Source organism: Saccopteryx bilineata, chromosome 2, assembly GCF_036850765.1.
Source record: "Saccopteryx bilineata isolate mSacBil1 chromosome 2, mSacBil1_pri_phased_curated, whole genome shotgun sequence".
Taxonomy (NCBI): Eukaryota; Metazoa; Chordata; class Mammalia; order Chiroptera; family Emballonuridae; genus Saccopteryx; species Saccopteryx bilineata.
Window position 1 is genome coordinate 277,268,692 of NC_089491.1, and position 11,324 is coordinate 277,280,015.

At 48.7% G+C, this 11,324-nt stretch overlaps 1 protein-coding gene across 1 annotated transcript; it reads right to left on the reverse strand.

Moving 5' to 3' along the window:
• Window positions 1–114: 114 nt before the first annotated feature.
• NR1I3 (nuclear receptor subfamily 1 group I member 3) lies at window positions 115–3,920 on the reverse strand. Its single transcript, XM_066254483.1, is given in 8 exon segments — window positions 115–441; window positions 1,220–1,362; window positions 2,135–2,186; window positions 2,398–2,468; window positions 2,762–3,025; window positions 3,500–3,552; window positions 3,658–3,796; window positions 3,911–3,920. Coding segments are annotated over 8 exon segments (915 nt in total). The 3' UTR covers window positions 115–258.
• Window positions 3,921–11,324: the final 7,404 nt, after the last annotated feature.

An 11,324-nucleotide genomic window follows, 5' to 3' on the forward strand; every position in this document is an offset into this window, starting at 1 on the left:
CATGGGACTAGAACCCATGCTGGTTTCCATCCTGGAGTCTTCCAAGTCTGGGAGAGAATCTTGACTTCAGAAAGTGGGGCCACCCATTCCATGAAGGAGCTTCCTCCTTCCCTGTCTTCTGTGCTTCCAGAGAACAACTCTACCCCCATGGTCACCCCCCTCACCTCCCATGAAGAGGCAGTTATTGCTTTAGTCTTTCACTGAAACCACTGGGCTCCCTTCCTACTGGGCCCAACCTCTGATCTCAGCGTTTTCCCTCTAATCCAGTGTGTCCAGGTGGGCTGGGGAAGGTGAGCAGGACATCTCCTGGAGCAGAGGCGTCATGGCTGACAGTTCCTGGATGCGCTGAATATGGTGACCATATGCATTGTTAATGCTCTGGAGCTCAGCCAACAGGCCTAGCAGCTTTGCCCACAGAAACCTTTGGAGGAGGAAGTAGTGGGGTCACCAGGGAAAGGAGGGAGCTAGGGCATCGAGAGTCTTGTCCTGAGGCCCCGATCCCCTGAATTGCACCTCAGGGAAGCTAGGTCTGAACACCAGAGAATACCATGTTCTGGGATGACAGATTTTTCAGAGGTTCCAAGGAGCCTCTGTCTGACACTGTCTTCTCTCACCATGCTGTTTTTCTTGAACCCAGAGCTCTGAGGGCCACATGTGAAGAAAGCCCCAGACTTGGAGAGAACTTCAACTGTGTGGAGTCTGAGGGTCTATCCTTCTAGAGCAGGTTCTAGAAGGTGGGTGTGCTCTATGGTCCAAAACATTCCTCTTCTGGCCAGACTGGCTTGTTGAGGCGTGAGCAAGAACAGAGCCTGGAGAGATAGACTGTTGAGCCAGGAGCTTTGGCCATGAAGCTGTGAATGAGCCTAACTTCAAGAGGAAGGAAAAATGGAAGGATTGGCCCAATGAGGAGGAGGGGAGAGTCCCAGGAAAGAGAATGAACCACACTCCTGGAAGGCTGCTTTCGTCTGGAGAAGTTGGATGGGTGAGGTGAGGGATGTCATCAGTCTCAGGAATGCTGATACAGAGCCTGTGAGCAGCTACTTTGCATCTCTACTGAATAAAAAAGTCTGGAAAAAGTGAAATGGGACAGCGGTAGGAGCAGTTTGGATGCTGGAACGTATGAGACGGGAGGGGAAGAGTAGACCCCCCAAGGGACCTGGGATCCAAAGGAAAGGACAGTAAAATCATCCATGCTGACCTCAGTGTCCCCCTAACCCTATTCCTTCCCTGATGCTGGCTCCAGGTCCTTAGTCTCCCATAACAATCCTAAGGACCTGGCTGCTGGCCTTTGATATAACTGCAGAGCCAGTGCTGTGTCCTGTGACTGGTCAGTCTCTTCCCTCTGGGTAACCCTGGGCCGATCTATTCAAAGGATTAGGAAGGAAGGACAGGTGAGGGTGCAGTGGGCCTGCACAGTGCCCCAAGGACCAAGGCTAGGGAAGACCATTCCGCTGGTTGGAGGACTAACAGGCCTTGATGGATGGATTAAGGAGCTGGGAATTTGGGTAGAGGTGTTGGGAGAAAGCTTCTGTGCTTTGGGGGATGCTCACCAGGAGAGAAGAGGGCCCTGGCGGCCATGAGCACAGACTCGGGTGCCCGGAGTTGCAGTCACCTTGATGTCCTATGGAAGCAAAAGAATACTAAAACTTTCTGGAGCCCCACTGTGGGGCAGCCTAGGCTTAGAAGAAGCCTTCAGGTCATCTTGCCATGGACCATACATAGGACACATACCCTGTACTGTTCTAGCACCATGGGCTCCGTCTTCCCTTTGTAGTGAAGAGGCCCACAGAAGAAAGTGGAGTTGAATGTAATGTGACAGATTTTTTTTTTTAAGAGAGAGAGTTAGGAAAGGAGAGATGAGAAGTATCAACTCATAGTTGTGGCACCTTAGTTGTTTATTGATTGCTTTCTCATATGTGCCTTGATGGAGATGGGGGGCTCCAGCTGAGCCAGTGACCCCTGCTCAAACCAGCGACCTTGGGCTTCAGGCCAGCGACCTTGGGGTCATGTCTATGATCCCATGCTCAAGCCAGCTGGTGAGCCTGCACTCAGGCCGGCAACCTTGTGTTTTCAGGGTTTTGAACCTGATTCCTCAGCATCCCAGGCCGACGCTCTATTCACTGTGCCACCACCTAGTCAGGTGCAGTGTGGCAGATTTTGACAGCTGCTCCCTTGAGAAGGGAGATCTAGTTCTGCATGGTCAGGGCCCTGTGGGGAGCAGGACACAGGCCACTTTAGACTTGAGCCTGAACTTCAGAGAAGGGAACTCCCACTTCTGACTGAGAAACAAAAACAAAGTTGGGAAGACCTGGTGCTTGGAAAGGCTGAGGGGTGGGTTAGTTTGGTCAGTGGTGTTTTTTGTTTCTTTTGGTGGTGGTGGTGGGGCTTATAATTTACTGGGATGTTTTTTCCTGAAAGGTAAGAGGTCACACACTGGAAGAGGGGCAAGTTCTTGGTGAACTTGATGTCTGCAGAGTGCGTGAGCAGAGGCGTCAATCACAGGGACCAGGGTCAGCGAGTGCTGGTAGTGGGTGAGCAAATGAGCTGCAGGCGGCAGAGAGCAGAGACCGAGGAAGGCTCAGGTCCTGGGGCTCTCCTTTTGGTCTCTCCAGCCTTGCAAGTGTCGTGGGCTGAGGAGCCTGCCCCTGTTGGGGTTCTGGAGAAGTCCTGTCCTCTGAACTGGTGTGGGACACACAGCCCCTCCCTCAGGCCACCCTTCTTGGTCACCCTTTTGGTCGCATTCTGCCAGAGTCCTATAAGTAAGTGCTCTTCCAGAACTGCACAAACTGGTCAAACATGGTGCCCATGTGGCGGGCATGGGCACCCCAGGAGTGTCTGGACAAGCTCTGCTCCTTACTCAGCCGCTCAGGTGTCTGAGTATGGCACCAGAGCCAATGTGGCTGGGATGCATGGAACAAGGGGAGCAGATCATGTGAGGTGGCAAGGGGGCAGCTAGACCATGAGATCATGGACCAGAAGAGAGATGAAGAGCCCTTGGGGGTTTTGAGCAGAATAGTGACGTCATCTGACTTGTTTTAATGAGCTGACGCTGCCCGCTGTGTGGAGAATGCTCTGTGGGAACAGGGAAAATTAGAAAGATGTGGTCTGTGCATTCCTGGGATGGGAGGGGTGAACTCTGTTCATGCCAGCATCTGGGTACCTCTGCAACCGTGCTGACCTTACAGCTCCCAGTGCAAAGGCAGGTGAGACCAGTGCCTATGCTGTTTGTCTGTCAGAGACAGAGACAGGAGGGTTGGGGATGTCAGTGAATAGCTGGGTATGTGAAGGGTCGAGAGGGCATGAGCTACTCTGAGCTGTGCCCACAGGGGCTTAAGGGTAGATAGGGGACAACACACCTCTAGCATTTCCACGGAGGCACAGGTCACTCAGGAAAGCCTGATGCTTTGCAGGCAGTGAGCACACAATAACTTCTCTTGATTTAGGGTAGGGTTGTGTGACCATGGGACAAATATCTGCCTTCCTTCTGTTTTTACACCACCTGTAGTGTGGAAGTTGGCGACATGTGGTGAGCTAACCATGGGGGGTTCGGCTCTAGGATGCAGGTAGTGTAGCTGGACAAGCTTGGAATCACAGTGGGGCTGAAAGGTGCCCGGAAGGTTGTCTGGGAGTTGTTTCTGTTGGGAAGGAAGCTCTCACCTGGAGAGACCCTTCCAGCCTTCACAAGTCAGGGCCTGGAAGTGACAGCCTGGGACTCAGTCCTGGCATATCACACAGTTCCTTGGCTCATCGTCCCCACTGGCCACGGCTTCTGGTGTTGGGGTGGCTGTCACAGCCCCTGAATGTAGGAGGGGCAGCAGTCAGCTCTGGTTTACCAGTGACCCTCTTCCCGCTTTTTCAGCGTCTTCCCAGACGCGCCCAGAGCCCCACCCCCGCGTTCTCTGCACTTTACCGTTTCTCATCTCTGGCCCCTGAAGATTTCCTACCTGCTCCTCTCAGGTAGCATGTCACTTGCAGGCCACAGAATCTGGTGTGGGATGCATCTTCCGAACTCTGCCCCTGCTTCCCCCTTTATCTCAGGAGCTGCCCATGTTTGGAGTTAGGGGTTATGGCCCTCAGTACCCGCAAAAGAAGGAACTTCTGTTGTGTGTGGCCTCCAGTTATTCTCAGAGACTACCTAGGTAGGGCACAGACTCTGGACCCGGGGCAAAGGCCTGGGGGAGGTTTTCCCAGCAAGCCAGTGTCACTGGTTGCTGGCACATGGGGAGGGACCCTGGTGGGTGGGGACTTCATGTCTCATTTGAAGCTGCTCCTAGTCAGACCTTAGAGATTGTCCCTACTGCTGAGTGTCAGGCTGGATGAGCAGCCTCCTCCCTATGTGGATCCTGGTTATGCTGGGCAGAAAGGGAGAGAGAGGGCAAGCTTTTTCACATGCAGAATGTCAATAGCAAAGGACAGGTGTAACAGTGGCACAAGGCTCCCCAAAGGGAAACTCTTAGAGACTGCAGACTAATTAAGAGCCTATGCAGAGTTAGAGAGGACCCACTGCCTAACTAGGGAGGGCTGAGGAACTGAGTGATGTCTAATACATTAGAGGTAGTTGGGATTGATTTGGGGACTCTTGTGCCAGAGCTGACTTCATGGGCATTTGACCTGTGTAGTCACAACTCTATGCTGAGTCTTGGGCTCCGTTTGATGCTCTGATGTTGCTGTCTTGAAATTCTTAATGATTTTTAAAAAGTTTATTTATTGAAATTTTTTAGAGAGGGGGAAAAAAGGGAAAGAGAAGGGGAGAGAGCAACATAAATTTGTTGTTCCACTTATTTATGCATTCAATGGTTGATGCTTGTATGTGCCCTGACTGGGGATCACATTTGCAGCCTTGGTGTATTGGGGTGATGCTCTAACCAACTGAGCTACCTGGCCAGGGCACTTAATGATTGTTGAAGAATGGTCTCTGCATTTTTGTTTTTCATTGGGCCCTACAAGTTATGTACCTGGTCCTGTGTAATTAAACTTAAAAATCAGATGTAGGAGTCTTTACTGGGGTTGTCTCAAGTTTTGTTGACACTGAGGAATATTTTTGCAAGTATAAGAAATGTATACTCTGCCAACATCTATGAAAGAAAAAGTAGTTTCAAAAGCAAAAGCCTTTGATGGGCACTCTGTTGGCTATGCCTATGTTGCCTGTATCTGATCCCACACTCTGGGTGAAGTCCGAGTGTCAGTCCTTCAGTGTGGAAAGACCTTGTTTCTGCAGCTGTCCCTGTGTGTTTGCTGTTTCTGCACCGACACAGTCTTCACCCACTAGGAATACGGGGTCATGCCTCTGTTTCTTCAGTTAAGAGTTAAATGATAATTAATGTTGCTCTACAGATGAGTTAAAAACCAAAGGGCATGCTAGAGTCACACACACAGACACACAGACAGACACACACACACACACACACACACACACAATGACTGAGTTTAAAAGGAGCCTTTTACAGGTCCTGAGAGTGAGCAGATGGAACTCTTTCCCTCAAGTACAACATCCAACGATGCATAACTTAGTTCCAGAGGGCAGGATCTGCTTCTGGGAGGTGATGAGTGTATTTATGTATATGCATTTGTTGGTTTTTTTACTTGGGTATAACTGTTAGAATCCATACTAATTCATTCAATCAACAAATACTGACTGAGAGCCTGCTATGTGTGAGACTCTAGGGATAAAATGATAAGTAAGATGCTCTCTGTCCTCATGGAGTTTCAAAATGCAGATGGGGGGAGACACACCTTTAAGTAGATATAAAGAAATAAGTTGGGGCCCTGGCCGGTTGGCTCAGTGGTAGATCGTCGGCCTGGCGTGTGGGGGACCCGGGTTCAATTCCCGGCCAGGGCACACAGGAGAAGTGCCCATTTGCTTCTCCACCCTGCCCCCCTCCTTCCTCTCTGTTTCTCTTCCCCTCCCGCAGCCAAGGCTCCATTGGAGCAAAGATGGCCCGGGCGCTGGGGATGGCTCCTTGGCCTCTGCCCCAGGCGCTAGAGTGGCTCTGGTCGCGGCAGAGCAATGCCCCGGAGGGGCAGAGCATCGCCCCCTGGTGGGTAGAGCTTCGCCCCTGGTGGGCGTGCCGGGTGGATCCTGGTCGGGCGCATGCAGGAGTCTGTCTGACTGTCTCTCCCCGTTTCCAGCTTCAGAAAAACACACAAAAAAAGAAATAAGTTGGGCCTGGTCTGTGGTGGCACAGTGGATAGAGTGTTGACCTGGAACACTGAAGTCACTGGTTTGAAAAACCCTGGGCTTGCCCTGTCATGCCACATACAAGAAGCAACTCTGAGTTGATGCTTCCTACTCCTTCCTTTTTCCCCTGACCTTTTCTCTCTCTCTCTCTCTCCTCTCTAAAATCGATAAATAAAATCTTTAAAAAACTCACGAAATATAGTCAGGCCACTGATGATACTGTGAACAGAAGAGTGACAGCTAGTCCTGCTCTGGCGAAGGGGGCTAGAGAGGGGGCCAGAAGGGCTCCCTAGAGGAGTGACAACTGAGTTGGTTTTTATAAGGATAATGAGGACTTGGCCAGTTTAGGCATAGGGTCCACTCTGAAAAGTTCAAGAAGCCAGATAGAGAAAAGTAGATATGGCAGAACCACAAACAGGCCTCTCTTGCTGGAGCATAATGTTTCAGGCAGGGGTTGGTGGGAGAGAAGTCTGGAGGGGAGGGATGGGGTTGAGGCTGAGATGTGGGCAGGACCTGCTTTCTTTCCCGCCTCCTGACCCTCATCACATCCCACTTATTACTGCCGTCGCCTATACATTATTCTCCCTACAACCAGCCTTCTCTCCTCCACCCCATCCTCCATGTTGCTGCTATTTCTAAAGTCAAATTTAATCATGTCTCTTCCCTGCTTAAAATTCTTCATTTGCTTCCCATCACCTTTAGGATGAAATCCAATCTCTTTAGCATGTCACACACAGTCCTTGGTGATCTGGCCCCTGTTTGTCACTCTGGCCTGGTCTATTCCAACCCTATCTCCCTGCCTGACCTAACACATCACACTTTGGCTCTAGATATGCTTAAGCCTATAGAGTTGCCTAAAGATGTGTTCACTGTCTTCCAAACAGCTGCCCTTGTTATTTTGTATGGTTTGAATCACCCCCTGGCCCCTCCCTGGGTCCTCCTGATCTTCTTGTCCTTCAGGCCTGAGCACAGAGGGTCACCTCCGGGAGCCTGGGGGCTAGAGCTGTGCCTCTGCACACATGCACTTGTCACACCACTTACCACATTGCAGAGCCATGTTAACCAGCTGTGAGTTGTTGAAGTTTTTTATTTTTGGGTTTTTAGTGTCTTGTGCATTCCTGGCACATTCAGTAAGTGTTTAAGGAACTAATAAATGGACAAATGGACTAGGACATGAATCAAGGTCTGATTCCAAACTTAGGCCCTTTGTATGTGCTATTGTGTTATTTACTATCTGTGATGCATTCATTCACTCAGCAAATGTCTTAACAGGTGTCTGCTTTGTGCCAGGCCTGTTCCAGTAGCTGTGTGGGTTCCATGCTGTCATCTTTAGTGGCATGCTTTTCCAGAAGATTATCCTTTGCTGTCCCAACTCTGACCAGATACTCATTAGTTATCTAGTTTGATTCCTGACTCTTTTCTGATTTCTGAACCGGTGCTACCTGCGGTTCCTGCCTGCCATGCTTGTAGTCTATATGTGGGGCCCTCACTCAGGTGTACCCTGAGCCAAATTTCCAGTCTGGGTCTGCTCTGCCCTGGGTGTCCCCTCCAGGTTCTGGTGGAGAAGCAGATGGTCGCTTCTCCTGTGTGCCCAGACCAGGAATCGAACCTGGGATATCCACACTCCAGGCTGATGCTCTACCATGGGGCCAACTGGCCAGGGCTTTCGCTGCACCCTGTAATCTGGTTTCAGTCTTTCCCTACTTTCACCAACAATCTCCTGTGGCCTGTTGAATTCTATGGGCTACCTCTTGTGTTTCTCTCAGTCAACCTCCCTACTCCTTAGACTCCCTGACAACCACATTGTCTTCTTTGAAACTCTTCCTCACAAGCCTCTATGTTGTTTTGCATTCCTGGTTCTTCACCTTTATAGCTAACAGCTCTTTTTTTTTTTTTAATTTGGATTCTTCTTTTTCCCTCCAAAGCCTATGAATTAGGAAAACCTATAAGCTTTTCTCTAGGGCTCAATTTCAACCTTTTTATCTTTCTTCTTCTATGTTGTTTCTCCCTAAAAGTTCATCTATTCATGAGGCTCTGGTAAAATATAAAAATAGCTAACATTTGAGCATCACAGTTTACAGGGAACCTTTACATTCCTGGTTTCAGTTATCTTCCTCATTCTAGTTTGTGAGTATCTCCAGCATCTCTAACTCCAGTTCCAGAGGATCTTGCTGGTCCTAGTAGTTTACTCTGATGGGTGTTTAGGTTAAACCTCATTCTTTTCCTTTTTTTCTGGATGCCCATGGCATACTTTGACATTCGTGTGACCGCCTGTCCCCAACTAGACTGTAAGTTCTATGTCATATGGGTTTTCTTTTCCCAATACCCAGCATGGGTCTTGGCCAGAAAGTGTACTTAATAGCCGATGAGTAATAGAAGAGCTTTCCCAATTTTCTGGTCCTGGATTCCAAAATCACTTTGAATTTTCTCCTAAATCTTAGTCACCAAGTTTCCTTGCTTCTTTATACCTTATGTCTCTCTCTCTCTCTTTTAGAGAAACTGTGTATGTGTGGAGGGGAACAGGAAGCATCATCTTGTAGTAGTTGCTTCCTGAATATGCTTTGACTGGGCAAGCCCAGGGTTTTGAACAGTGACTTCAATGTTCCAGGTCAATGCTTTGTCTACCGTGCCACCACAGGTCAAGCTACACCTTGTGTTTCTCAGTGTCCCTTCTCTTCTGTTACTCTCGCCACACTCACCCAGATTCTTTTACTTTGTACACTCACAATATCTCCATTGTGTCCATCAGTCCTGTGTTTCCCCTATCAGAATACTATCAAAATGCTATTTCTAAGAAGGTCAGGTTTAAGTTCCATACTCTGATACATCTCCTGCGACCTCCCCATCATTTTTCTCTTTCATTTTTTTCCCTCTTATCACCAGATGCCAGATGGAACCTTCTCCTCCTCCTCTCCCACCATTTGTCTAAGTTTTTTTAGAGGGACAGACAGAAACGGAGAGAGATGAGAAGCATCAATCATCAGTTTTTTTTTTGTGACACCTTAGCTGTTCATTGATTGCTTTCTCATATGTGCCTTGACCGTGGGCCTTCAGCAGACTGAGTAACCCCTTGCTCAAGCCAGCGACCTTGGGTCCAAGCTGGCAAGCTTTTTCTTTTTTTGCTCAAGCCAGATGAGGCCGCGCTCAAGCTGGCGACCTCGGGGTCTGGAACCTGGGTCCTCCGCATCCCAGTCCAATGCTCTATCCACTGCGCCACTGCTGGGTCAGGCCATTTGTCTAAGTTTTACACTTCTGTTAAGGTCCATCACGAACCTATTTCCTCCAAGACTCTTTGGATTCTTTTGGTCCTGAACAAATGTCTGTCTTCTTTGGCCTATTGCTATTTTTTATTATATAACTTACTGTTGTAGCATACTTGGGCAGTTAATCACTAATGGAACAGGTGGGCAGTCTGTGGCCTGTTTTACAAAGCCTTTGAGCTAAGAATATTTTGTATTTTTTATTTATTTTATTTTTTTAAATTTAAGAATATTGGCCCTGGCTGGTGGCTCAGTGGATAGAGTGTTGGCCCAGCATGCCTAAGTCCTGGGTTCCATCCCCCATCAGGGCACACATGAGAAGCGACCATCTGTTTCTCTTCCCCTCCCTCTCCCCCTTCTCTCTCTCTTCTCTCGCAGCCAGTGGCTTGATTGGTTCGAGTGTCAGCCTACCCAGGTGATGAGGTTGGTCCAAGTGTTGGCCTCAGGCACTGAGGATAGCTCTGTTGACTTAAGCATCGAGTATCAGCCTCAGACAGGGGTTACTGGGTGAATTCCAGTAAGGGGTCTGTGGGAGTCTATCTCCCTTCCTCTCACTTAAAAAAAAAAAAGGAATGTTTTTTAAATTGAAATTTGGAAAGAAGGAAAAGAATATTTCATAATACCCAAAAATAATATGAAATTTACATTTTGGTGTCTAAGAATCAAGTTTTATTAGAATATAGCCACACCTTTTTGTTTACATATTGTATATGACTGCTTTCAAACTGTAAGGAGAGACTTGCAGTTACAGCAGAGATGATAAGCTGTTTATTCTCCAGCTGTTACAGAAAAAGCTGGATGACCTCTGATCTAGGATTTTGAATTCCCTTTATAATCTTTGCCTAACTATTTAAGAACTTTGGAGGGGTCTGTTGCACTAACGACCACCTTTTCAATGCTAATTAGCCATTTATTAGAAAGGTAGGGGAAGCCAGAGAAGTAGGCTGCAGAGACTGAGTAGGAGCCCTGGACTTAGAAATTTAGTAGCTTAGGCAACCAGATTCCCATAGGAAAGTAAGAGTCAGTGGATCGCAGGTGGGTGAGGGAAAGTCCCGTGGCCTTTTTTCCATCTTCTCTATTTCTGACCAAGCCCAGAGGGTGGAGCTACAGAAAGGGTATTTGAGGTCTTATCTGAATCTGCTGTTGGGATCAGTGGTTGCTGGCTGAGGAAGCTCTGCTATTAACGTCTCAGTTATTACTGGCTAGGAAAGAAACTATCAAAAGGGTTGATAATTTCAGCTAAAGCTGGAAGTGTTTGGCTTTGGCTGACTGAAGCTGCAAGTAGGCTACGAGGTTTTATAATGCCTAGAAGTGTCACAGGCAAGAGAATTGGAAGTATTTTTTTTATTATTAAATTTTCCTTTTTTTAGGCCCTGGCCGGTTGGCTCAGTGGTAGAGTGTCGGCCTAGCTTGCAGAAGTCCTGGGTTCAACTCCCGGCCAGGGCACACAGGAGAGGCGCCCATCTGCTTCTCCACCCCTCCCCCTCTCCTTCCTTTCTGTCTCTCTCTTCCCCTCCTGCAGCTGAGGCTCCATTGGAGCAAAGATAGCCCGGGCACTGGGGATGGCTCCTTGGCCTCTGCCCCAGGCGCTAGAGTGTCTCTGGTTGCAACGGAGCAATGCCCCAGAGGGGCAGAGCATCGCCCCCTGGTGGGCAGAGCGTCTCCCCTGGTGGGCGTGCCGGGTGGATCTCGGTCGGGCGCATGCGGGAGTCTGTCTAACTGTCTCTCCGCGTTTCCAGCTTCGGAAAAATACAAAAAAAAAAGTAAAAAATAAAAATTTTCCTTAAAAAAATTTTTTTTTTTAAATTAATTATAGAGAGGAGAGAGAAGGGGGAGAGAGAGAGACAGAGAGGGAGAGAGAGAGAGGAGAGAGAGAAGGGGGGAGG